At 43.6% G+C, this 27,452-nt stretch overlaps 1 protein-coding gene across 2 annotated transcripts in view; it reads right to left on the minus strand.

Moving 5' to 3' along the window:
• The window catches only part of DENND1B (DENN domain containing 1B), a 251,161-nt gene extending 228,637 nt beyond the window's left edge, over positions 1 to 22,524 (minus strand). For both annotated transcript variants that reach the window (XM_066623653.1, XM_066623652.1), the window contains exons 1-2: positions 22,107 to 22,524; positions 16,329 to 16,393 (exon numbers count right to left, since the gene is read on the minus strand). In XM_066623653.1, the coding sequence (XP_066479750.1) occupies positions 16,329 to 16,393; positions 22,107 to 22,123 (82 nt within the window). In that variant the 5' untranslated portion in view covers positions 22,124 to 22,524. The remainder of the gene's footprint in view (positions 1 to 16,328; positions 16,394 to 22,106) is intronic.
• Between the last annotated feature and the right edge of the window lie 4,928 nt (positions 22,525 to 27,452).

Raw genomic sequence — 27,452 nt, forward strand, 5'->3', positions numbered from 1 at the left:
GATGTCATCAGACAGGAAGTGATGTCATTAAACAGGTCATAACCAAAAATAAACACTTTTTCTCACTTAGCTGCAAATGACAGAAGAGAAAACATGCAAATCTTGATCATATTTCAAGATAAGGGACAATCCAGTTTTCATGTGGACTGCCCTTTCAGCAGTAACACCTCAGCACTGCTCAGAAGCTGAAAGCCTGAGGGCCAGATAAAAAGCATTCGGGGGCCGCATCCGGCCTCCGGGCCTTATGTTTGACACCCCTGAGCTAGACTATCCAGATGACCTGGAAAAGTAATTGGGACTCTTTCTTATCCCCTTTTAATCTACAGTCATAGAATGCGATGTTATTCCCTATGAAAAAAATGGTATTGGCCTCAGTAAAGTAACTTCAGGACTAAGGACTATATAAACTCCACCAGCAACTATATAATCCTTCCAGGTGTGCACCACTGCACCTCTTTCCTCTCTCCCTAAAACTGCCAATAAACATAATTGGCAATAAACACACACTGCCTGTTTTGTGCATCCCACCTGGGCCCAAGATGTCTTTCCCTTCATCTTTTGATATGGACCTTCCCCTAAGGGATGAAGCCAAGGGGGCAATGATGCCTGTACCTGCACCCCAGCTAGAAAAAAATACATTATCATCCACCACCACAAATGATATAGCAAATTACCAAAACAACAATTCCTCAAACACCATTAAAGGTAGTAAAGATGCTCCAATGTTAACTGTTCTTGGACTACCTACATGACAATATTTTTATAAATACTATAGAATTTTGTATACTGCAGTGTTTTAGAATCCTTCATTCATATGCTTACACAAGCGCGCACACACACACACACACACACACACACACACACACACACACACACACACACAATTTAAGAAGCATGTATCTGTTACTGCCCTTGTTCAAATAAAGAAACTGAAGTTGAGAGACAACCATTTATCCATAACCATTCAGTAAAATCAGGGCCCAAGTCTAATACTATCCTCCTTAGTTTACTTCATGCTTTTATCACTAAGTGCGCAATCCTAATCAACTTTCCAGCACTGGCATAGCTGTGCCAGTGTGGCATGTGCTGCACCCTGCAGTTGGGGGGGGGCAGTTCTAGAGGCCTCCTCAATGTACTGCAATGTTTGTTCCCTTACCTAGGAGTTGCATTCCCCTTATGTCAGTGCTGGAAAGTTGGTTAGGATTGCGGCCTAAGAAACTTATCTCAAATATCACATATGTAAGATTTTCTATCACTGCTATTTTTGCAATAAAAGCCGTAGTTCAGTTGAGACTTCATGGAGACTTCATAGGAATGACTTGGGCAGTCTCCAGTCTGGCAGGTTTTGTTTTTAGAACCCTGAGGTCCATCAACCAGACTCAAGAGCAAAACAGTGGGAGAAAGAGGGAGAGACTAAATCCAAAACAGTGGAGCTCATTACCTACTTGTACTCCATGAGTCATATAATGGGATAACCTGTATATACAAGCACAACTCTACATTTGAGAGATTCATTTCCAACAGATTAGTTTAAGAGGGAAGGCTCCTTTTTTTGTTACTATTGTTAATAATCCTGTATTATACCGAAGGCACATTTGCGCAACAATGCCAATGGTGCATTTTTTGCAACAGTTTCAGGGAACCACCAGAATGAGCTAAATGCCTGCAGAAAAAATTCAAGGTGCTCCTATATATCTAAAACAGCAGTGTTATAGTATCTAACATAAATCAGATTTAAAAAATTTTTAGTACTGTCCATGGTGCTAACCTATAGATCCTTATGTAAATCATACTCAAAAATTGCCTCATACAAGAAAATCCCCGAAACTTTTTTTTAAACTTAACACACAGGTCCAGCTCTTCCAGATCTTGCAAGGAGGGGGTGCCTTTTTGACCTCTGACTACCCTATGGATCAGAGGTGCTCAATAGGTGGATCGTGATCTACAGGTAGATCGCGAAGCAAAATGAGTAGATCACAGAGTGCCGACCCCCCCCCCCTTCAGGTGCCTCTGGGAGGAAACGCCGGGAGTAAGGCCCATTGTACTCAATGGGGCTTACTCCCAGGTAAGTGTGGCTAGGATTGCAGCCTCACAGCCTAATCCTAAGCATGTCTACTCAGGAGTAAGTCCTGTTATACTCAGTGGGGCTCAAGGTACACCAACATACATTGTACACATAAATGTTATATGTTATGATGGCGCGAACATTGTAAAAAAAAACACTCTGGTAGATCTCCGGGCCTTGCTGAATTTCAAAGTAGCTCTCGAGCCAAAAAAGTGTGAGCAACCCTGCTATGGATGATGGCTCGCCCTGTGGCTAGCAGGCCACCTATTCCTTCAGTAACACCAACCTCAAGGAAGGGGTTCCTCTTTGACCTCTGAATACCCTGTGTGCAGCTTGAGGGGAGGAAAAAAATCCTCATATTTAACATTGAGCTATCTGCTGCAACAGGTACCTCATCTGCTTTGCAGCCTTGGAACAGAAACAGCAAAGAACCTATCATCACCAAGTCACTTGCTGGAAAGTCTTCCATAATAAAATGTCTAAGGCTGAAATTCTATGAACATTTACATGGGAGTCCCAGTCGACTCAGTGGGACTTACTTTTGAGTAGGCATGCCCAAGATTGCACTGTCAGTTTAGCAGTGTTGATAAGGAAGGCAGCCTGAAACTTAGAATAGTTGTTTTTTTTAACAGAATGATAGCAGAAGTGGGAATTGCCAGCTGACTGATTCAAGCTAATGCCTGCAACTTCAGGTGCATTAAGATTATGTTGCACAGAGTGATATATGAATAAAACCCAGCAAAATCCCACCCCCAAATGAGGAAGTTATGAAAAGTGATTGTAAAGTGAGGAAATATGCAAGGTAGGCCTATGGTTCCTACGTTATATGCGCTAGGGAATCAGTATGTAACACAGCTGATTACAGGTAACTATAACTGAGGGGCTGCAAACAAAGTGGATTCCAAAGTGTAGTCCTCACCATCAACGATATGCCAAAGTTTCATTTTGTTATCATCGGGGGGGGGGGATACCCCGCAAACAACTCCAGTATCTCGGTTTCACTAAAATAGTAATTTTTGTCCTCTGGGGACATAAAATGGAGTGACCCTAACACTCTGGAAACTGCGTAGAACAATCCTTTCACTTTTCCACTTTCAACATAAAAATTTTTCAGAAAAATTGGTGGGGTGGTTATTTTTAGGAATCCCACCTTTTAACAGCGTTGCATTCACACATCTATGTTAAAATACAGGTTTTTACAGGGAGTCAAAACGCCTGGCATTCCACTGCAAATTACCAAGTGTTTGCAAATCACCCCATCTACGTTTTGCCCACCACTGCACAGAAAAAATATTCACAGTTTCACAGGTTGTCTGCCTAATCTTAACGAATGACGACACTGATGCAGTTGCTCATGAAACCAGTGTACCATGACCCCAGCACTTTGACCAAACTCCAACCCTGCTGCTATTGCAAGGATAGTGACTGGCACTGTCATACAAGAAGGCAGTTACATTGCTTTACAGGAGCATAGGGCAAAAGCAGAGTTCATATTTGAGAGCAATCCTTAAAATACAGTTCAGTGCTTTCTTCCAAAGCACTGGAATTTGGAAGAAATGGAATTTGGTTGAGAAATGGAATTAGATCTAAGACGTCCTGGCTCCTGAGGCAGTGTGCTCATTCTGTGCCAGCCTCTATTCTTCCCATGGCCTGGATATGGGAAGCAACAGAGGTACAGAGCAGAAGAGGAAGTAATGGGGAAGCTGTGTCCCACTACGCTCCTGTCCACCACACTTCCAGTAGTGGAGATAAGTGGGCAGACAAAGTTGGGCGCACACACACACACACCAGCAATCTGCTGTCTGAGGCAACCATTTCAATCAGCCTTGTTGATGGTCAGAGCCACACAGAAGGTATCATCAATCAGTGGCCGGGGGGGGGGGGGAATAGACTGAGCAACTATAAGAAAAAATTGTATTTAACATTTAAAAGTTTATGTACATGGAGCAACACACCACAATCATGCCCTTAACTGCAAATTTAAACAGTTTTAATGCGATGAAACTGATTCAAAGGTTCTCATGCCTATCAAAGAATACAATATATTTAGAAAATAAGTATGCTACTTTTTAACAATTAAATACTTAAGCAAATGCATTTTTAATACAGAAAGCTTTACAGAACTCCCATCAGCATGAACATTCTGAATATTCTGACAAAAATCCTGAAGCTATGTAGGTCATACAAAGGTCTCTCTGCTTCCTAACCCAGTCTTTCCTGCAGCTCAGTCTTTGCAGGGAGAACATAATTTTCTGCTTCTGATATTTCCACAGCAACATTTATGACTGTGATGTCATAAACTCAGTCCAACTTCACGGTAAGATCAAGCGCAGTGAGCAGATGGGATGCGAAGAAGAAAGCCCATTTAAAATACAAATCTCTTTCATAAAGAAGAAAAGGGTGCAGGAACAGAGTGAATGGGCCTCATTTTTAAGTATGACATATTCAAAAGATTATCCTAGCATGAAAATCTATTTAAGGCTAGACCTACAATACTGGATAACTGTCAAATTTGTTACATCTTATGTTAAATTTATTAATTTAAAGTTGAAGATCAAAAAAGGTATCAATTAGAGGTGTAAAATGCATGAACAGCTCACAACGGTCAAAAGAGCAAAGATCATTATTCGTTTCAAGACAGGGTAGAATAATTTTATGATGAAAGCATTATGATTTTTAATAGAGAACCTCAACTGTATGCTTATTCGGTTCAAAAAGAGGACCTCCCATCATCACCATTACAGTTAAATGGACATACAATACTTTTCCATGTGACACTAGGAGTCCTTTAAAGATTCCACTAGCTGCCTTGAAGTTCCTTTTTCATGTGGCTGAAATTACACTTACATGTAATAACACCAACCATGTAGGTCAGGGAGAAACACCTGAGTCCTAACACCAAATCGAACCTCCACTAGAACAGCAGTTCCTAGATGGCTAAAGTAAAATTAAAGGACTCCATTAGAAACTGCCATAACTGCAAATGGTAAGTTTTGTAGTAGGAAGAACTTTGATTAGAGGAGGGCAAGAAAACTTTGCACTGGTAAAAGCAATTTGCTGAGTCTTGCTTTATACATATGATTTAATTGATTTACATATTTACGGTCCAAATGAATTTTCTACTCATGTGTATTCGTTGGTGGCACAGGCTGGAAAAGCATGCAGTTTAGTCAAGATTTAACATAGATATTACAGATGAATTGTAACAAAGAAATTGTGGTTTATGCTTCTTGTGCCTGCTGTTCCTTGAAACCCTGGCACAAGTTCTGCTGCATTGCCCATGCTTTCTGTCTGTGAAGTGGATGAGGTGCATAAATCTGTACAAGTTGGGTCCTATACAGTATATGGTATGGGTGTGGCTTCAGTCACATGGTACAGAAGTTCAAAACATGAGCTGAAGCAGATAGTGGTGAAACAGAGTGCGTGATATGATTATTACAGAGTACCAGCATAAGGTTCAGTGGCAGAAAAAGAGTAGTATCAGAAACTATATATTTTACACATTTTTATAAAATGTTTTCCCTTTGTTGGCATAATTCTAAACAAAGCATGACTCACTGTATAAGGGTTGAGTCCAAGCACAAAATAAGTTCTGGTCAGGGTATCATTTTCCATGTCACTTGGATGCTGCTATTTACTCTTTGATCTGGGTTTAAATTGTCTGTCTTTATCTGTGCTTGTGGGTGTACACAAACAACATATAGGGGCTGCCTATAGGGCATTTGGGCAGATATGGGTTTTAAAAAGGGCATGCCTGAAGATGGAAGCATATGATACAAGAAAAGGGGGCTGTGATACATGATGAAGGCAAACAATATCTAGAAGTGATGACACTCACACAAGATGATAATTAGCCCTTCAAATTTCTACAATTTTTTTACTATATACAGGTTGGGCTTCGTTATTTGCAAAGATTCTGTTCCCAGAACTCATGTGGATGGCAAAAATCGCATTAAAGCAAATCCATTTTAAAAACAATATCCCTTTGCTAGACGATTTAAAAACAGCCTTGCTGACCTTTGTCATGTAAGACAGTCATTAGGTAGACATTTTCCCTCCAGGCACTTAGAAAGGCTTCACTTTGAGGCAGCAACCCCTGCCTTCACCCAGAGCAAGGGTCTCCAAACCCCGGCCCAGGGGCCAGATGCAGCCTGTGGCAAGCCTCTATCTGGCCCAGGGGTCGGCAACGTTAAACACTCAAAGAGCCATTTGGACCCATTTTCCGGAGGAAAAAAAACCTCAGGAGCCACAAAACCCTTTTGACATCTAAAATGAAGATAATACTGCATATATAGTTTTTTCACCTTTATGCTCTTTTAGGTCCCATTTTAATAATGTAGCCCCCTCTTGTAGCTTTTAGTTATACATTCTTGTCCTGTGTTTTCAGACGCCTGGTCCTCTATGGTGTTTTGCCTGATTCCAAGGCCATTCTCTGCCTGGAGAATTAGGCCCACTTTAAGCAAATTAGCTCCTCTTCTTTCCCCCAACAAATGACCCTGGTTCTGCCCTGTAGTCCTGCTGGACCCCACCTCCAGATGTTCTCTCTCCTGCCAGCAGCCTCCCACAACTACAGCAGACCCTGGGTTCTCAGCAGGTCTTATGCACAGCAGCCACACACCAAACTCCAGTGTCTCCAGCAGTCCATTAGTCACAAAGTCAGTCAGAGCATCCAGGGCAGAGTCCAAAGTCAATAAGCCAAGTCACAGTCCAAGATCAGATTCCAAAGTAAGTCAGTCAAATCAGTCAATCCAAGTCAAAGTCAATAAGCCCAGCTCACCTCCAACCTGCACTCCTTCTACAACCCACACCCCCTTCCTGCCTCAAGTGCTCCTTATATCCCTGAGGGCCCTATTGCCTTCCAGTGGCTGCAGCTGTGCAGCACACTCTGCTGGATGCCCAGGCCTTACCCTTAAAGGGGCCAATGCAGACACCACATCTACCTCCTCACCAGATCTTCCAGGATTCCAATACATATGTCGGTTATGACATCTCCTTATCTTACATGGATACTAAAGAACTCCCCCCACCTTCCAGAGGCACCCTGCTGGAAGGAAAAAAGGACAGACTCCAGAGAAGAAGCCAGAAGGGGGGAAGGGGGGGCAAACACAGGCCAGCTTCTGCCCTGCCTGCCTGCCCTCCCTCCCTCAGGCTGCAACCCTCTCCACACTATCCTGGGAGTAAGCCCCATTGGCTACAATGGGACTTCTGAGCAGACAAGTTGGTTGGAGCTCTCAGGCTGCAGTCCTCTCCACACTTTCCTGGGAGGAAGCCTCACTGACTACTTGTGAGTAGACCTGCATAGGAGGGGGCTGAGGCTGCAGCCCTCCACACCTTCCTGGGAGGAAGCCTCACTGACTACAGCGAGGCTTACTTGTGAGTAGACCTGCACAGGAGGAGGCTGAGGATACAGCCCTCCACACCTTCCTGGGAGTAGCCCAGGGGCTTACTCTGGAACAGACCTGCTCCCACTCACCCGTCCTTGCGCTTGGCCTTGAGCAGGCTTCAAGGCTGCCATCCCAGGCACCCTTTCCTGGGAGTAAGCTTCATCCTCTGTAATGGGGCTTACAACTGAGTAGACACGCATAGGAGCAGGTGCCAAGGCTGCCATCCCAGGCACCCTTTCCTGGGAGTAAGCTTCATCCAATGTAATGGGGCTTACAACTGAGTAGACACGCATAGGAGCAGGCTCCACGGCTACAATCCCAGGCACCCTTTCCTGGGAGCAAGCTTCATCCACTGTAATGGGGCTTACTACTGAGTAGACACACAGGGTCTCCTCTGCTGTGGAGGAAAAGCCTCTCCTTGTACTGAGTGGGGACCTGCTCAGGGAAAGGCGGGCTGCAAGGGCTGGCAATGGCTGAGGAGGAGGGCGGCTCAGGATTGGCTGGTGGTCAGCCAGTGAAGGGCCCTGAGCCATTCCAACAGAAAAAGCCAGGAGCCTGCTGGATGCTGATTGGCTGAGCCTGCTGGAGAGTTGGGGAAGGGAAAAACAGGGAGCTTAAGCCTGCAGAGCGGGGAAAAATTGGAAAGGGAAACCAATGTGGGGCAGGTGGGGGTGAAGGGAGAGGAGGGCAGTGAGCTCAGGGGGTGGAGGGAAGCAGCCTGCACTCCCAACACAGGTGCCTCCTGTTACACTCTTTGCCACTTTCACCTGGAGGAGCCGCAGCAGACAGCTGAAAGAGCCACATGCGGCTCTAGAGTCGCAGGTTGCCGACCCCTGATCTGGCCCATGGCCAGCCTCTTGTCCCTTGAAAGCCTCTGGCCCACTTGGCTGAACGTGACAGGAACTATGTTCTGGTTATTTCTGGAGGGTGTTCTAGGGCCATAGAGGCCCTTTCATTCATTTATTCACTCATCTATCCCTAATTTATTTATATAAATTTTAAATTTAAATTTTTTTTTCCAGCCCTCAACACCACGCCAGGTATTTGATGCGGCCCTCTGGCCAAAAAGTTTGGAGACCCCTGACCCAGAGCACAGCGCTGGGAAGGAATGCAAAGTGATTATCTTTCTTTCACTTGCTCAGGGGAAAGGGAGGGGCCACTTGTCTTGGAATGAAGCTGTTCTAAGTGCCTGAGGAGAGAATGATTGATGGATTGTCAGCTGGCTGCCCTCTCTCACATTAACAAGGCTATTTGTTAATATATATATTTTATTTTTACAAAAAACATCAGCTGTTATATAGCATCAAACTTGGAAATGCTCTGCTTAACAAGACAAATATTTGCTGTATTTTTAAATTCCTGCTGGAGGAATAATCTCTTGTAAAGCTGAAAACATTCTCTACCTAAATTATGCCTTAATAGATGTATTTCTCGAACACAGTACTATACTGTACTACCAACAAATTGCACAGTAAGACAGGACTCTGCCCCAAGGAGTCTGTGATCAAAATTACACAGAAGTGATAAGGAATACAGGCTGGAACCTTACACAGAAAAGATTATTAGAAAAGTTTTCAAAAACTATTTCTGCGTAACTGGCACCAGATGCTCCCTTTAAGCTGTTACTAGCATACGGCTAGGAAGTCAGACGTGAAAAACGAACTCAGAAGGTGATTGCTTTCAAAGTGCAGAAAGTGCAAAGTGCAGTGACTTCATAACTCTCACCATGTGTGGTGTTCCTTTTTTTTAGCAGGGGGAGAGTAACTGGCCCACCTCACCCCAGCACTGTCTGTTCTAGTGGCTGTCTGCTGGTATTCATTTGCATCTTTTTAGACTGTGAGCCCTTTTGGGACAGGGAGCCATTTAGTTATTTGATTTTTCTCTGTAAACTGCTTTGTAAACTTTTAGTTGAAAAGCGGTATATAAATACTGTTAACAATAACAATAACAACAATAACAATAATAATAATGTGTGTACATCCCAGATCTGCCTCTTTACCCAGAGCTAAAAATGGTAAAGTCCACTGCCACCACAAGGACAAAGCCAGACAGAAAGATACCAACCTTGAGAATTCTCAAAGGTTTATGCTGTAGCAGGTAGCCAAGAGTCCAGGGTAACTGGGGCACTGGTAAGTTCAACCAACAATGGTAGGTGACAAATTACACTTGAAAAGAGTTTACTAAAACACAAAGGAAAATACAAGGGAAAAAGAATACAAGAAGCAAACTTGGAACTGACATGAATACTGAAAGTGCCCAAGTGTGTATCTAAGCAAAATCAGAGACAAACAATTACAAACCAACTTGAAAGCAAAATAAATCCACTAACTCATGTTAGCTCACTGGTTCCTAATTATAGTCATTTGGGTCCTCAGCTTTCCAGATGCCAATACACCTTTCTGATCCCTAGAAAGGTGGCTAGAATTGGGTGTGCACAAATTCCTCTGAGAGAGCCAGAAGAGAACACACCCTGGTATCTTTGGACCTGACCTTATTAAGAAATCTAGATTCAATTACATCAGGTCTACCCAACTGGATGGTTTACAGTTCCTATCTGCCCTCTGTTTGGGTTTGAATAACCAATTGGCTGGCACACACTAATCCCAGCAGGCAAGCTAGCTAGGGCTATTGTTCTTGGTCAACTCAGATGATAAAGACAAACTATCCACAAACTACCTGACCGATTAATCAGATCAGCCTTCCAGCCTTCCTTGAAGCCTTCCAGCAATGGCACAATGTTCAAAGTGTCATAGTGAAACAGATAGGGAAAAAGGAGGGAGTGAAGAAAGCTCAGCCATCACACTGAGTGCAAAAGCAATCTAGAACTAGCAGAAAGAAAAAGGAAAGGAGGAGAAACACATACACAAGAGTCTAGTTCAGGGGTGTCCAAACTTTTTGGCAAGAGGGTCACATCTCTCTGACACTGTGTCGGGGGCCGGGAATAAAAAAGAATTAATTTACATTTCAAATTTGAATAAATTTACATATATTTACATAAATGAATATATTAGAGATGGGACTTATATGAATGAATGAAGGTCTTGCAATAGCTCAAGCCTCTAAAAGTCCTTACACAAAGCAAGACCGGCCTTTCCTTCACTGCTGCTGCAGCATCACAGTCGTGAAACAGCAAGCAGTGGAGGGATCCCTCATTCGCAGTTCATGCGAGAGGTCACCCTTACACGCAGAACAGTTGCATTGGGCTAGCAAGGGCTCCAGTAAGTCTCCGGAGGGCCAGAGGCTCATTGGAAACTGGGGGCTCACTGGAAACGCAAGTGGCCCTCGGGCCGGGGTTTGGGCACCCCGGTCTAGTTAACAGTCTCAAGCTACAAATCCTATCCACTCTTTCCTGGGAGTAAGCCTCATTGATTATAATGGGACTTACTTCTGAGCAGACATGCATAGGATTGTGCTCTTAGCCACTGATCCAAAATCAGAGAACAGATTGAAAACTGGAATGTAAATGAGGAAAGATAAAACTTAACAAAATTGTAAAATGAGAGTAGCAATAGCAGAAGCTGACGCAGGTGTGTAATTCAAAGCAAAGCAGGTAAGGATAATGTTCTTCTGATAGCTTCTCCCTGGAATACAGTATTTGTTGTTTTTTCTTCATCTTCCCAAAGGCAGCTTACAAAAATAAATCATGATACTTTAAAATCCAGACAAGTAAATCTTAAAAATCAGTTAAGGTCACCAAAAAAAAAAAATCAACATTTAATAGCAAACAGCAAATCCATATACATCCCCAACAGGTCTTTGTTGGCTTCCTGGCAATCAACAACCACAGACTTCATAAGAGGAAGCATTTCACCAAATAGGTGCAACTGCCAAAAAGACCTTGCCAGTGTAACTTAAGAACATAAAAAGAGCCCTGCTAAATCAAGCCAAGGATCCATTTAGTTTCCTGCATCTCACAGTGGCCCACCAGATGCTCCTGGGAGCACACAAGACAACAAGATACATACATCCTGTTGCCACTCCCTTGCATCTGGCATGAAACAAAGGTGACATCCACAGGGACCCATGTGAAGATCCTAAAATATCAGGAGATCCAAATGGAAGGTTTTTCTCAAATACCCCAGATCCAGACAATTCAGAATGTTAATATCTTGACAACCACTTGTAAGGAAGGTATTATGATCCCCATATTGCTCCTGGGGAACTGAAGCTGAGATGGAGGAGTTTGCCTAAGACAGGGCTTTTCAAACTTGGGCGTCGCAACGCCCCAGCCAGAATGCCCTGGCCTCTTTCCTCTTAAGGGTCAGGGTGGAGGTATGACATGATCCCCAGGATCATGTCGCTAAGGGGGCTGCAGGGACTGGCAGGTACTCACCAGTCCTTGCAGCAGCCTCCCTGGGGTACGGGGAGCCCTGCGTGAGCGTCTGCAGGGCTCCCCAAAGCTCAAAAAGCACAGTGATCGCACTCCGGTTTTGCGGAGGCGGGGCACGATTGCTGCGCTTCACTTTTTAAGCAGATGCTTGTGCAGGGCTCCCTGCACCCCAGGGAGGCTGCTGCAGGGACTGGTGAGTACCCACAGGGGATCGTGTCACTGCCTTTCCTCTGCCCCACTGCCTTCCCCCCTCCTCTGCAAGGATTTACTGCAGACCTCAAACTCCCTTCGAGTTTGAGAACCACAGGCCTAAGACCACTCAGTGACTTCATGGCAGAGACTTGTGCTGCTAGCACCACCAGTAGTGCTGGACAGGTGAATGTAAATCCTCCCAGCACATTACAGTCGTGTACACTTTTTAGCCATGCTTGCAACTTTTCTTTTGAACTTGAAGGTATTAAACATGGCAGCCTCCATACATCCTTTGTTCAAGCTCCAAGATATTAATCATGGCAGCCTCCATACATGTAAGTTTGATGCTATTTTCAGTGCTTATTTGATCCTGACGTAAGTTCAACACCATGTTTGTCGTTTGTTAATCAAGCTAGAAGCCTGCTAGAGGAAGGCAAGTGACATCACTGTCTTCTAGTTGAAAAATGTATGCAGTCAAACTTTGAATGGGGAAGTCCTGATTCATAGCTCAGTCTCTTAGCCACTACACTACAGCAGCATCTGCAACATGCAGGCCAACACCAGGAGTTAGCCTTGAAACAAGTTAGCAACTAATGCTGTAATACAGTTAGCAAATCATGAAATAAAAAACTCTGGATCCCAGAAAGAGTTCTACAATTCTGGCCAAGACCAGTATATTACCTTATAGTAATATTACCAGAAATTGCCAGAAAAGCAAGATGAAAGGTAATTTTTTTATCTTTATAAATATATGATTTTTTTAAACAACCTGTATACATTAAATAATAGGTAATATACTGGTCTTGTCCAGAATAACTCTTTCTAGGACCCAGAAACCATCACGAGCTGGGTAGATGTCTCTCTTTGGGACTACAGGCCAGATTATTTCAGCTGGTGGGTTGGATTTGGCCTGCAGACTGTAGGTTGCCTACTCCTGGCCTAGAGCCTTCTCTGATATGCTTTCCCAAGCATGGAGTTTGCAACATGGAAAAACATGCAATTCCCTGCCCACATCTGAGATGCTTTTATTTAAAGAGAGCTACCCTATGTAATTTTTCTGAACAGGCAGATCAGCACAAAGACACAGATCAACCTCAGAAAAACATTTTTATTCCATGTGACAAAAATCTGAATAGTTAATTCTACTTTAAAAATTTTTTTCCTAGGATTGATCAAATAACTTTGTGCAAGAATTTCTTTTCCTCTAAAACAGGGCTGGATCTGGGGTTTAGCGAAAGCCCTCTGCTCCATGAGCAGAGTTTTACCATTCCCCCACTGCACCACATGTATTCTCAGTAGATCTGGGCATTGGAATGCTCTGCCTGACACCAGTTGCATCTGCCTGGACATCTTGTTGCACAGCCTTCTGGGACTCTGGGCAACAGACATGACTTCCCAGAGCATCCTGGTGCCAAGATCTACTGAGTATACACACAGCGTGGAGGCATAATGGTAAGCCCCATTCCAAACAGGGACAGCTTTTTTTTACAGCAGCCACAAATTTGGCGAAAGTTGCTCTAAACAGAGGAGTTTGAGGCTTGTCTATTATCACTTGTTTAAATATCAACTAACCAAAATCTAGTATCTGTGAACCCTGTCCAAAATGAGGTGAGATGTACTTGGACTGAAATGGAAGCTGTATGAATGGAATAATAAAACGTGTGCATTTATTTTTCATCATAACTTCTAAGCATATACTTCTGAAGTAACTAGTACAAGATACAAAAACTAAGAACTATGCATTTCATGCTTATAGTATTTTTAATGTACAACTTGTTAAATTTGCAATTGTATTTTGGGGTTATTTTCTTATTTGACTATTTGTACCTACCGTTTCTGTTTCCGCAATAAATCACGTTTATTCTGATAATTCAGTGCTATTCAAACTGTGAGGCGCGGCTCCTTAGGGAGGCGCCAGGAATTCAAAGGAGAGGCGCAGGATGTCCTCTCGCAGCAATACAGTCACACCCCTGGGCAGAATATGAGCCAGTCTTCTGCGCTTTTTTTTTAAAGCAGAAGAAACGGGAATTGCTCAGCTGCACCCTCCAAGAGTGACTGCAAGAGTGGCTGCTGCCGCCCCACCCTCTTCTCCCTCCACTCTGAAGTTGCCGCCTTCTGTGTTCGCAGCATGTTGTTTCCAAAGCTCTTCGACTCCAACCCCCATCTGGCAAGTACCAAGCATCCTTGTCCTTGCTGACCGTCAGAAAGAAACCCTCCTTGATCCTTGTCTGGTTGGTTCCTAGTTCCCAGCCTGGGATCGCTTCTCATCAAAGTGAAATCTCTCTTTTCAACCCCCTCCCTCTTCCACTCCCCCCCTTTCAATCTCCAAACCTTCCTGCTTTCCTCCCCCTCCCCAAATAAAACGCTTCCTATTTTACCAGTCACCAGGGGTCTTAAAGTTGCTTCCATGCAGCTAGCAAAGGGGGGGGGGGGAGAGAGAAGCACACACTTTACTTGGCCAGGATCAGAAAAAGGGTACTGTTTTTAAAGTGATTTATTAATCTTGTCGTTTGACTGAAGAGGAAAGGCTGTATTTTTAAAGTAATGAATCTTGCTATTTGAAGGGAATACTTATCAGCCATTGATGAAGTGATTACCAGCCCAATCCTATCCACACTTTCCTGGGAGTAAGCCCCATTGATTCTAATGGGACTTGACTTACTTCTGAGTAGGCGTGTGTAGGATTGGGCTGTGCATCTCCTAGTACAGGAGACAAATCAGCTTCCTTACCAAACCCTTATCAGCTCTGATATATTTTCATGGTCTATTTTTGTTTTCCCCACCAGCTGCTGGAAAAATTTAATTTCATTAAATTAATAAAAGGGTTCAATCCTACCTAAAGAGAATGGGAGAAATGACTAGTTGGATTGGGGTCCACAGGGGTGCGTGTATGTAATGTTGGTCAGACTGGTTGTTCACAAAGTTCATTTGATAAAACAATTCTATTGGTTTGCTTACAAAGTTAAAAAAAAAAAAAGAGTCTTCCTGGACCAGACAAAATCTACCTACTCCAGCATCCTGTCTCCAACAGTGATCAGCAGCTGATCAGTTATAAAGCATGTATATTGCTGTGTATTAATAATATATTTTTAAGATCTGCATTTAATTAATATGATTAATATGATTAATATTAATATAGTTAATATTTCTGGCCACTTCCTGTTTAATGATGTCACTTCCAACCCTCAGGAACATGGTGGGGAGTCATGGCCAACAGCCACAGGAGTCAAGGGAGCCACTGGCCAGAAAAGTTTAAGTACCACTGTGATAATTCATAAGGTTCTAACCCAAATGTCTAAGTCTTGCCAAACCACTAAATGCTACTGTATTATTTATCCGCGGTATGTACTTTGGAGTGAGAAGAGGTTAAAAGGATCCCCGAATCCTTGTTCCCTGAACTAGATCCTAGCCTCCTCTCCACCATCAGCCTGCTTATAAGAAATCAATCAATACCTGGTTTGGATTTCCTCATTTTTTCCTGGTGTGTCTAACACATTATGGTCAGGTCCAAGTTAGGGCAGAGGAATGTAGTTATTGCATGAATCAAACCTGTCCCTTCTAATATGTGGCAACCTCCACTAATTGAGGAAACAGAAGCACAGTGACAGCAGCTAGCATCTTAAGCCAGCAGCATAATTGCTTATGCTCTCATAGTCAAAGAGAGCTATCCAATTCCTGGCTAAACACTATAATTATATATACTGCTAGCATACAATTTATTAGATCCATTAAAGAGTACAAACCGGAAAAGGTTAGGAAGCCTAAGCTAAAACTTAAAGCAAAATGCAACCACTCTCGGGTTGAACACTTTCATGGCCACATCTAACAATAACAGTCACAAATAAAACACATGTAAGAAAATACAGTGGACACACAGTACCCAACATCTGTGAATTTACTTCACTGTGGATGACAGCAGATACCATTGGCCAATTTTAAAGGGCTTTCTGGGGTAAAGCTGAGAGAACAAGGAACCTCCAGTTAACCCAGAAATGGATCTTTTAGGTCTACAAATTGATGTAGAAGCTGAGAAATGGCATGGTTTGGCCACTTGAAGGTAGGAAAATCAGTTTTGGCATACATTTTTAAGCCCTTTAAAATCAGCCGGAGTATCCACAGGGGTTCTGGAATGGAAGCCCCACAGATACCATTGTTCTATTGTAAGTTGCAGTTAATAAATGTTCCCATTACAAAAAATCTAGCGTCACAAAAAAATCAATTTACATTAGCTATTAAGCATGCTTTTTATCTGTTACATAAAACAACCAACCAAAAAACAGGAGGAAAATAGATAACATGTCACATGTTTTCCGCACCTCATTTACAAGGATGAACACAAACAGATGAAGTGTATTACCTTCATTTTCAGTAGCTTGGCATTTTACCTGTAGTACCAAATCAAAGGTACTCTCTGGACGTTCCCTGGAAATAAAAACAAAACTTTTGATTAGTCTTACACACATAACAGAAATGTAAACTACGTGATGGACAGAAGGTTATCCCTGCTGTAACAACAGATACTTTTGGCATTCCGTTGCACAACTGTTTTTCTTCTCACACTCTTTATTCTTTGTAAAGCTGCATATGCATAGGTGGTAATATAGGAATTATTTTTATTAAGAATACCACAAAGGTGTTTTCCATTAATCCTTAGTGAGATACACATGGAACCAAGTCAAAATCCAAATTCAGACAATTTTTTAAAACATACTTGTACGAGCCAATTGGTTGAACAAGTATTTAACAGTTTAGCGTTCCATGTAGCTCTTACTATTGGATGACTGAAAACAAAATCATTCAGACGTGGAAGAAACGGTCATGGAAACCCACACAGAGACTGACAAATGCAGTGACTCAGACACTGTGTCACAAATCAGAAGTAACATTTCCTTTACATTCTGAAAAAAATAACTTTTTCCTGCAACAAGGACAAAAAAAAATAAGAACAAACAAAAGAGGACTTATTTCAGGAACAAAATATATACAAATAGAGGTATGTGTCACTTAAGGACTGGGATATGTCTCCACTCCGGTTATTATGCAATTAGGTTGTTAAGCGAACATTCAGCCCTATCTAGGGTTTTTGTTGTGTAAACAGACACTCCCTTCCAGACACTAGCTGGCTACATAGGCTACTGAAGACAGATTGCCTCTTCTTTGAGTTAAGAGCCTCTTTATTGTGTAAACAGACACTCTTCTGCAGGCTATGGGAGACTTGATTAAGAGCCTCTTCTTTGTGCTTTGACCATCATTGTGTATACAGTCTGTCATTAAGCAGTCGGTTGTTTAGCAGCATACACCTGTATACATACATATGTAATTGGCTAACATTTCCTTATAGCCTTTGATATCTTCCAGCTCTTCATTCACTTCATTCAATAATAATCAAACTTTTGAATGTAAGAACCATTTTGTTTTGCAGAAGGATTAAGTTCAGCAACAACTGCATTTATCTCAGTCTTATCTATTTAAAAATGATTGTATCTTCAGCATTCAGGGATAAACTATTTCTGGGTTGGTTGGTTTCTGTGAACAATAATGTGGTGCAAGCCAAGGCCCCTGCAGTTTTATCCTGGCTGTTACAGAAGTATCAGAAAGACCAAGTTCAAATCTCCACTCAGGCATGAAACTTGCTGGAGTCACTACCAACCACAGTGCCCCTGCTTTATCTATCCAGGAATGTTTCAGGGAACAAAATGGAAGGAACTTGTACCTTTTTGGCAGAAAGAAGATTAAAGAGCAGTGGCATAGCAAAAGTAGGGTGGGGAGACCATTCAGCCCCAGGAGTCAAATACATGGAGGGTGTCAAATACACTACTGAGAGGCCAGTAGACCTGGCCATCCCCAAGGATCTCGAGGTGGAGACCAAGCTCACCTTTCACTTTGAGTGGCTGGTAGTCCTGGCCTCCACTGGGCGGATCTTGAGGTGGAGGCCAAGACTACCAGTGGCTTTGAGCAGCCTGCCCTAGGAGTCAAATACACTAGGTATGCTACTGTTAATGAGAAAACATATAATAAATATAATTCCCCAGTCAACCCTACTTTCAATTTCAGATGTACCTATTATATCCTATGTACAGGATATAAGTCACACCCCACTGAATTCAACAGTAACTGATTTCCAATTATTAGGACGGTACTCTTTGACTAAGAGAAAATCTCACATTAAATTCTTCTTACTATCTCTATTTCATTTGACTATTTCATTTGTCAGCTGATGGCTCATCACTCAATCCTGAACCTAAAAACTAGCTTCAAATTCTATTAAATGAAAATTAATTTTTTACTACATCAAATTAAAAATCTGTCTCTTAACATACTGTGTTACATTTTATGTATTTTGAAGCATGTGTTCAAGTATCACTAGTTTGAACAGCAGTTTTATTAAAACAGAACAAAAATAAGGTTAGATCTCATTAGCAATTCTTCTACCAATGTCAGGAAAAAAATTGAAATAGTAAAGCAAAGTAAACTAGCCTAAGATATTTAAAATGGCATATCACCAAGGGATTAACTATAGAAGTAGCTCAAAAATGATGGTACACAAAAATCAGCACCAAAAAAAAAAGGGTGACAGTGGGGAAAAAAAACAGGTAAACAGCATCTGGATTCTCAGAAAGAAATGAATGAGTGATATCCATTTGGCTAGTGTGCAAGTACCCTAGGAGACAACATTCTACTGAAACATGGAATCAGAACTGTTCCTGTTTCCTCAGCAAACACTGCATGACTGCTTTAGGTCCATAAAACCAGAAGGTGTGGGAGGTGGCAAGTGGCAGCTGTAAGAGGAGGCAAGAACTCTCTTCCTGCCATCATGCCCCTCCACACACAAAATAAAACTGAATGAAGTCTACAATCAAAATCCATGTTGTAACTGTACTAATAATTACAGAGTGTGATCCTATCCCTGTTAACTCAGAAGTCCCACTGTGTTCAAGGAGACTGAATCCCAGGTAAGCATGCACAGGACTGCAGCCTTAGACAGTTCAGTCCACAATCAACTTCTAACAGCAGAAGCATCCGCAATGACTAAAAAAGAAACTTTTATGGTAATAGGTCCTCTAACTGTAACCACAACATCTTGTCTCCGAAACAGGACAGATGTCTCATAGGTCGATATATCTGAATGAATTGTATTTGTCTTGTGCTGCACATATTTAACAAGTTGGTTTCCATAAGGAGTCTTTTTCAAGTTTACTCATCACCGCCCACCATATTCTATAGCGTAAAACCAGAGCAATAAATGTCGGACTGGCTTTCTTGTTGATTCCAACAGGTTCATCATAAATATATTGTCACTTTGCAAAACTTCAACTTCATTACTTTTTAAAAAAACAACTCAGAATACAAAGTTCAACAAGTCTCACAGATTTGAGAACTAATTTGCATATATCAGGAAAGACACTGCTCACTCTTCACTCACTTTCCAAAAAAGCACGTCCTTTGTAACTGGCTAATATGTTATATTGGACTTTATTTTACAAATACCAAGATCCAGGTCTACAGAGCTTGCGTCCTGAGTACACTTCTGTACTGTAGCGAGTCATGGACTCTTCGCTCACAACAGGAGAGGAAACTGAACGCTTTCCACATGCGCTCCGACACATTCTCGGCATCACCTGGCAGGACAAAGTTCCAAACAACACAGTCCTGGAACGTGCTGGAATCCCTAGCATGTATGCACTGCTGAAACAGAGACGCCTGCGTTGGCTCGGTCATGTCGTGAGAATGGATGATGGCCGGATTCCAAAGGATCTCCTCTATGGAGAACTCGTGCAAGGAAAGCACCCTACAGGTAGATCACAGCTGCGATACAAGGACATCTGCAAGAGGGATCTGAAGGCCTTAGGAGTGGACCTCAACAAGTGGGAAACCCTGGCCTCTGAGCGGCCCCCTTGGAGGCAGGCTGTGCAGCATGGCCTTTCCCAGTTTGAAGAGACACTTGGTCAACAGTCTGAGGCTAAGAGGCAAAGAAGGAAGGCCCATAGCCAGGGAGACAGACCAGGGACAGAGTGCACTTGCTCCCAGTGTGGAAGGGATTCTCACTCCCAAATTGGCCTTTTCAGCCACACTAGACGCTGTTCCAGAACCACCTTTCAGAGCGCGATACCATAGTCTTTCGAGACTGAAGGTTGCCAACAACATTTTACAAATCGATATTATTAGTTTACAAATGGGATTTATTATTATTATTATTATTTTATTAATTTGTACCCCGTCTTTTTGCCCAATGGGCACACAAGGCGGCTAACAAACAATTTAAAAATACAACATGATTTATTGTAGAAGGTAAGTAGAAAACTTTAAATGTTTTTGCATCATTCTAGTCACACTCATACCTGTCACTTAAATTCCCTTAGCAGTCTAATATCTAACAGCCACAGTCCTGAAATGCCCACTACTGCCATGGATGAGTAGATGGGTAATAGACCCACAACCTGCAGTTAGCCCCATAAAGCAAAACCAACAATTTCATCCATCCTACAAAAGTACCCTGCCCAGCTGCAGAGTTCTGGACTGCACCACAGCTGGAGAAAATGCTTTCTTGGCTAAAGATGGAATTTTTCAAATGCTGCTGATTTCCGTCGGGTGGGGGTCTGAGAATGAGACAGAGAGGACTGTTTTTTTCAATTACTTGGCATTATTTGCATAGGAGCTGCTCACAAAGAGGTTCAGTACATGCACTGGAAGAGATGGAGAAGGTACATACAGTGGGTTAGAGTTGCCAACTAACCAGAAAACCACTGGCTTGGTTTCCTCTTGTGCCTTTTAAAGATAAAGTTAGACTGCAGAAGCCTTTCACAACATGAAGACACAAAGCTGCTACCTGTTCAAGACCACAAATTCAGATCAAGGAACTGGCCGTCCTCACCCCAGCAGAGTATCTTTTCTAGTGGCTGTATGCTGGTGTTCTTTTGCATCTTTTAAAATTGTGAGCCCTTTTGGGACAGGGCCAGAGCCCTTAGTTATTTGATTTTTCTCTGTAAACCGCTTTGTTAACTTTTTCGTTGAAAAGCAGTATATAAATACTGCTAGCAATAATATTTTTAAGGAAGTTGGTACCTATATGAGAACATCAAAAATTCCTTCAGTTACATTACAAACGTTAAGTTCTTGTTAACCCATTTTTGCCCAGTTCAAAGATGTACATATTTGTACCCCTTTGTACAAATATACAAATATCCCTGTTGTGTATATGCAACAATGGGCAGAAATGGCTTCAGAGTGTAGGTGTGAGATAGGCAGTGTGGGACAAAGGGGGGGCGGACACATATTCTTTTCCACTGCCAGGTGAGACCTAATGAGGCAGAGTGTGGTGTGATGTGATGAGGGGTGTTGTTTCCCCTGCTCAGGTGCTCCCTGTTGTGTATATACAACAATGGGCAGAAATGGCTTAGTTGGAGTGTAGGTGTGAGATAGGTAGAGTGGGACCCAAGGAAGGGGGGATGAAAATCAGGTATTCCTTTCAGCCGCCAGATGAAACCTAATGAGGCATAATGAGGCGTGATGTGGTGTGGCGTTGTTTTACCTGCTCAGGTGGTCTCTGTTGTGTATCTGCAACAATGGGGCAGAAACGGCTTAGTAAGAGTGTAGGTGTGAGAGAGGTAGAGTGGGACACAAGAGGGGGATGACGAAAGTCAGGTATTCCTTTCAGCCACCAGGTGAGACCTAATGAGGCAGAGTGTGGTGTGTTGTTTCACCTGCTCAGGTGGTTCCTGTTGTGTACATGCCATGTCAGGCAGAAATGGCTTCAGAGTGTAGTTGTGAGCTAGGCAGTGTGGGACAAAAGTCAGGCATTCCTTTCAGCTGCCAGGCGACACCTAATGAGGCAGAGTGTGGTGTGGGGTGTTGTTTCACCTGCTCAGGTGGCACTAAAGGACTCCGAGAGCCAGCCTGCTCCCACAGCTGTGCACAGCGCTGGGTGGCCAAGCACTTGGTGGGAGCCACTCCAGGCAGACGTGCAGGGGCTGCCCACGGCCCTTCCCTGTCCCCGCCAGGAGCTCTCCCGCAGCCGGCCTTTCCTCCCTCTCGCACACCGGGCGGGGGCTCGGGGCCTGGCCTCCCCCGCAGTCCCTCCTGAGCCCCACTCCCAGAGGCTGCCCCTGGCAGCGCAGCGCCCCTCCCCCGCACTCACTTGATCCTGCAATCCATGGTCACATCTCGGGGGGCCCTCAGGAGGCTGCCGCACCCCCCGGAGGGCTCGGAGACGAGGCAGGCGCCAGCCCGGCCTGAGGAGGGGGAGGGCGGCGCGCGCCTCTCGCGCCTCACGGCTCTCAGGGGAGGAAGGCGGCGGCGGCGGCGGCGGAGGAGGAGGTGCGGGTGTCACGGCCGCCGCTGCCGGGGGTGGCCCGTGGCCGGCTGCTGCCGCTTCGCTCGCTTCCTCGGCCCGCAAGAGCAGCAGCAGCAGCACCGCCTCCCGCCGCCTGCTGCTCCTCAGCCTCCCCCAGTTCCTGTCGCAGGCGGGCGGCTTCTTGGGCACCTTGTGGAAGCAGGAAGCTCCGCGGGCTGCAGGAGGCTCTTCCTTGGCCTCGGAGGCTCCTCCTGCCGCTGCCTCTGCCGCTCCTGGGGACGCCCGGAGCGAGAGGCGGAAGGGGGCAGGCGCCGGAGAGCCCGGGGGGCACGTGCTTTGGCCACAGGGTCCGCAGTGGCCTGCGGGGGGAGGGAGCAGGCTGGCCAGGCCTGCTCTCTCCCTGCCTCTCTCCCACCTTGCGCAGCACATGATGTGCTGAGGAGCATCTCCTGCAGTGGCTCTCACAGCTGCTCCTCTTAATGCCCAGGACAGGGGGGGGGGTGAAGGGGGTAATTTGTACCCAGGGTCAAAAAGGAGGGGGCCCAGAAATTCCCTGGGATCTGACATTTTCCCATCTCACCCACGCTCACTGCCCACACCGGATGCTTGGGGCATTACCGTAGGCGCATGGCGGGCGACTACAGCCACAAGCCACACACACCAGGCCCATGAGGCAGGCATTGCATACATTCCTGCTCAACGTTGCGTATATGCAACAGGGACCATATGTGTACACCTGTGGGCTGGGCAAAAATGGGTTAACGGTGTCACATCTGGGAGGAAATTGAGGGCCCAATCCTATCCAATTTTCCAGCCCCAGTGCAACTACAGTGCTGCCCCATGGTAAGGGAACAATGTTCCCATACCTTAAGGAGGCCTCTGTGACTGCTGTCCCACTACAAGATGTAGTGCATGCCCCATTAGCACAGTTGCACCAGCACCAGAAAATTGGATAGGATTGGGCCCTGAGCTGCTACAGTAGCTCTTTGGTTTGTGGATCTGCTTCCCATGAAGGAGTTTGTAGGAGCTCAGGGACACAGCTGCCAGGCTACAGCTGCTGCAGAAGTATGTTTTGATGCAAACAGGATGCTTTCCATTATAGTGGGAGCCTAAATACAGTGATACTAATCTCCTGCAATGATTTTCTAGTTTTGAAAGATTTAGAGACTTAGGAGTGTGTTTGATTTTCCGTATTACTGTATCTAACTGCCAACACTGGGCAGGCAGGTAGACCTGAACTCTGCATTGGGAAGCCCAGTAGACCTGGGCTCCAAAGACTAATCCCGGCTGTTGCCATTCCTCCCCTGCCTGTTTTGCCCACATTTTTCCCACCTCATTGCCACCCCCTACTCTGCTTCACCTCCTCCCTCTTTGGGAAGGGACCTAAAAGAAACTTTGTACACCTGATAAAATTCCTCTCAGAGACCCTGCCAAGGGATGAAGCTACGTATAAAGGTGATTGAGCAGCAGTGCTTCCTCCCCCCATAGCAGCTTCTCTAACCCTTGATGCATATGGCCTAATCTTCATAGTCAGTTTCATGACCCAACAAAAATTGCGTCATGACCCACTGGGGGGGGCCCAGACCCACGATTTTGGAACCACTGAATGTTATCACCCCGCAGCAGCGTCTACAGATCAGGCAGCTGTGAAGGGCACAGAGCTACATGTGGCCAGCTCAGGAGTGGGCAACCCAAGCCACAGAAATTCCGCAGGTAGCAGCACCCAGTATTGCCAACTGAGGATTTGAATTCTTGCTCAGCCCTGGCTCTGGAGGGGTGATCTACTTTGGGCATGGCCCTGCCTCTCATTCCAATTTTTGCTTCACAGGCCTTTTTTTTTTAATTAGGGCAAAAAAAATATCCCCCTGCCCCATTCCCATTGGGGACTCTAAGTTCTTTGGGATGTAAATATAACATCTAAATAGAGGTGTTGACAAAGTGCATAGGAAGAACAATGCATTTATTCCAAGCTGTTTGTTTTTGTTTTTTTGCTTTGCCAGACTATTCCTTTGATATTTTTTTGTTTGTTTTTCCTCCAAGGAAAGTATCCTGGATGTTAGTTAAGGAGTAGCAGGGTGAAGCTAGGCATGGTATAGGAGCTTAAACTATCTTTTTTTTAATTTTAGTCAGCTTTTTAACTGGTGAAGTGCTCTTGCTTCAAATGAGTAAACAAAATGTTATATGCTGCATTTTACATCTATCCATCCCTTCCATTTTGTTTTATTTGTTGTTGTTTTAATAATTATTTTATTTTGATTTTATGTAAGGATTTTAAAATTATTGTTAACTGCTCTGACTTCTTTAGAAAGGTGGGATATACATTTTTAAAATAAAATAAATTAGGACTAAGAACCAGTGAATGGCAATTCCACTGGATGAAACAACACAAAGTACAAGGGGGTCAATTTTGTGTATATGTCTCTTCATTCTATTTTCCAGTTTTCATCTTGTCCTGTAACACAACTGGTACAACTGATGTGCTTGGTTATCTTCAGCTACTATTGCCCCCCAACAGATCCCCACATGTTCATATTGCTTGGTTTTTGTTCTTAAGAAAAAAGAAGGCACTATACACACCCATTTCCTCTATCTTCTTCTTTCATTATAAATAGAGCTTCCCTATTTTAACAAAATATTCTTCCTAAATAAGGAGTTTGCAATGACAGGAAACAAAATAGGACATTTTGGGTTTGTGTGGTTTTGCTCCCATCTTTACTCAGCAATAGGTTTGCACAGGATCATCAAACAGCATTATGGCAAATGAAATAAGTGTTAATGTTACTCATAGCCCCTTACTCCATCTTACCCTTCCCACCAAAAGGAGCAGGATAGAAAATGAATTGTATATGCTGAAAAACAATTATCACAGAATTATCTTATGATTTTCCTCTTATGGTAAACATTTTTTTTAAACATCACATGCATCTAGAACCAATCAGCAGTAGGAATTCAAAAGCAACTTGTGTTGCAGCATTGGGGTAGCAACCACTTAAACATAAATACTGTACTACAATACTGTACTACAAAATCCTTGTTATAAGTATATAACATATACTTATGTTATATAAGGGTATATAAATAGGTTACTGGCGATAGCAGTCTTGCAGTACCCTGCAGTACGCAGGGTATAAAAATAGGTTATTGGCGATAGCAGTCTTGCAGTACATAGTCATTAACCAAACTGTCTTGAACATATACAATATGTAATATGATTTAGGTTCCTTAGGCCAACACTTCCCATAATAGGCACCCCTTTCCTGCACTGGTGAGAGATATGCACCAGTTCCATTTCAGTCACTGTAACAAGATGCATAGAACAGGAGGGTTAAGCCAATTGCACTTCCTGTGTAGGATCAGGTGCACTAACACCTGCCAATTATGAGGGCTGGCCTGGGCTACAAGCTGTTGCAGCTCCAGTTCTTGATGCTTCTGTGCCAATACATTTCCCTTTTTGGTGCAGAAGAAATGCAGGTTGGAGATGCAGAAGTGCTGGTTTTATTGGACATATATCAGCCTGAGACTGTAGGCAGTGCCAGAAGGGGGCAAGTGGCTTCCCCCACACAGGAGCTTTTCCCATCCTTTACCCATAGCAGACCTTTCTGGTAACTTAAGGTAAAAGCACTTTGTACATACTCAGAATGCATTCATATAAAAACTTCAGTTTTTATAATGATGAGAACATCAATGTGAAATACGTACCTCAAAGAAAAATAAGTGCAATGTGGGACAAAGTCACACATCCCAGAAATACAGATTGTTCCTTCTGTGCCCCCTCCCCCATGTGTCTTCCCATCTGGTGCCACCACTGCCTGGAACAGAACAGCAAAGAAAGTCTCTGATACTTTCTTTTTATATAAAATTAGTATATAAATACTGTTAATATGTTAATATGATACATTTACCCTGGCAACTAACAAGCCACAGTATCAGACTGCTTGACTGCATATTTCCACCCTGTGCTCTGTGTAACCTTGTGATCGTAGCCTATCCAGCCTAGAGTTATTTTTATACCATGCTTACAGAAAGGGAACTAAAACAGTCTAAGCATAGCCATTTGTAACCTGATCTAAGTGTTGAGGCATCTGGTTTCTTATAAGGCTTCTCTATAAACTACCTGGACGTACAACCAAAAGTGAGGATTCTTAACCCACAGCAGGGTTCCTTCTGTAAAACCCAACTCAATTGCTAATGAAGATTTAATCTCCTGGTTCATCATCTCCTGAGTTTAAAATTGTGCCAGCTTTTTTTGTTTCCTTTTTTCCTGCTTGGCTAAAAAGTCACTAGAAATTGCAGCTGAAGAAGTGGACTAAATGCCCAAGAATTTAAGATGAAACGATGACACAAGCAAGGGCTCGAATGTGTTATTTTATTTTTGCATCGCCCACTGAAGCTGTAGCATTCAAACTGGATTCAATTCATATGTTTCCTAGTTGCATTTATTAAGCTTCTTTGTGAAAACAACAGAGCCAATACTTTAGAACTTTGTAGAAGCAAAGCTAAATATTCCTTATGCAGGTCCATCAACAACTCTGTTTTACAGCAGCCTTCGTAACTGACTTGCTCATTGTATTGATTCTAAAACGTTCTACCAGACCTTGTCAACATCATCATTTCTACAGCTCCTGCTTGGCATATCCTTTCAACAGAGCCAATGGCTGGTACTCACCCTGTGCTCAGATCACCACTCTCCTTTAACTTACTTATTCCAAACTTCTTAGCTAACCTATGACACAATTATGAATCATTGTGGGTACCACCTTGTAGTTGGCTACCTGATATTTTCCAGAAACCTACCAGCACTTTCTCTGAGAGCACAATCCAGAGCATGCTCTGAACCAGTGCATAAGAACATAAGAACAGCCCACTGAATCAGGCCATAGGCCCATCTAGTCCAGCTTCCTGTATCTCACAGCAGCCCACCAAATGCCCCAAGGAGCACACCAGATAACAAGAGACCTGCATCCTGGTGCCTTCCCTTGCATTGACATTCTGACATAGTCCATTTCTAAAATCAGGAGGTTGTACATACACATCATGGCTTGTAACCCGTAATGGATTTTTCCTCCAGAAACTTGTCCAATCCCCTTTTAAAGGCATCCAGGCTAGACGCCATCACCACATCCTGTGGCAAGAAGTTCCACGACCAACCACATGCTGAGTAAAGAAATATTTTCTTTTGTCTGTCCTAAC

The sequence above is a fragment of the Tiliqua scincoides genome, chromosome 4 (assembly GCF_035046505.1).
Source record: "Tiliqua scincoides isolate rTilSci1 chromosome 4, rTilSci1.hap2, whole genome shotgun sequence".
Classification (NCBI taxonomy): domain Eukaryota; kingdom Metazoa; phylum Chordata; class Lepidosauria; order Squamata; family Scincidae; genus Tiliqua; species Tiliqua scincoides.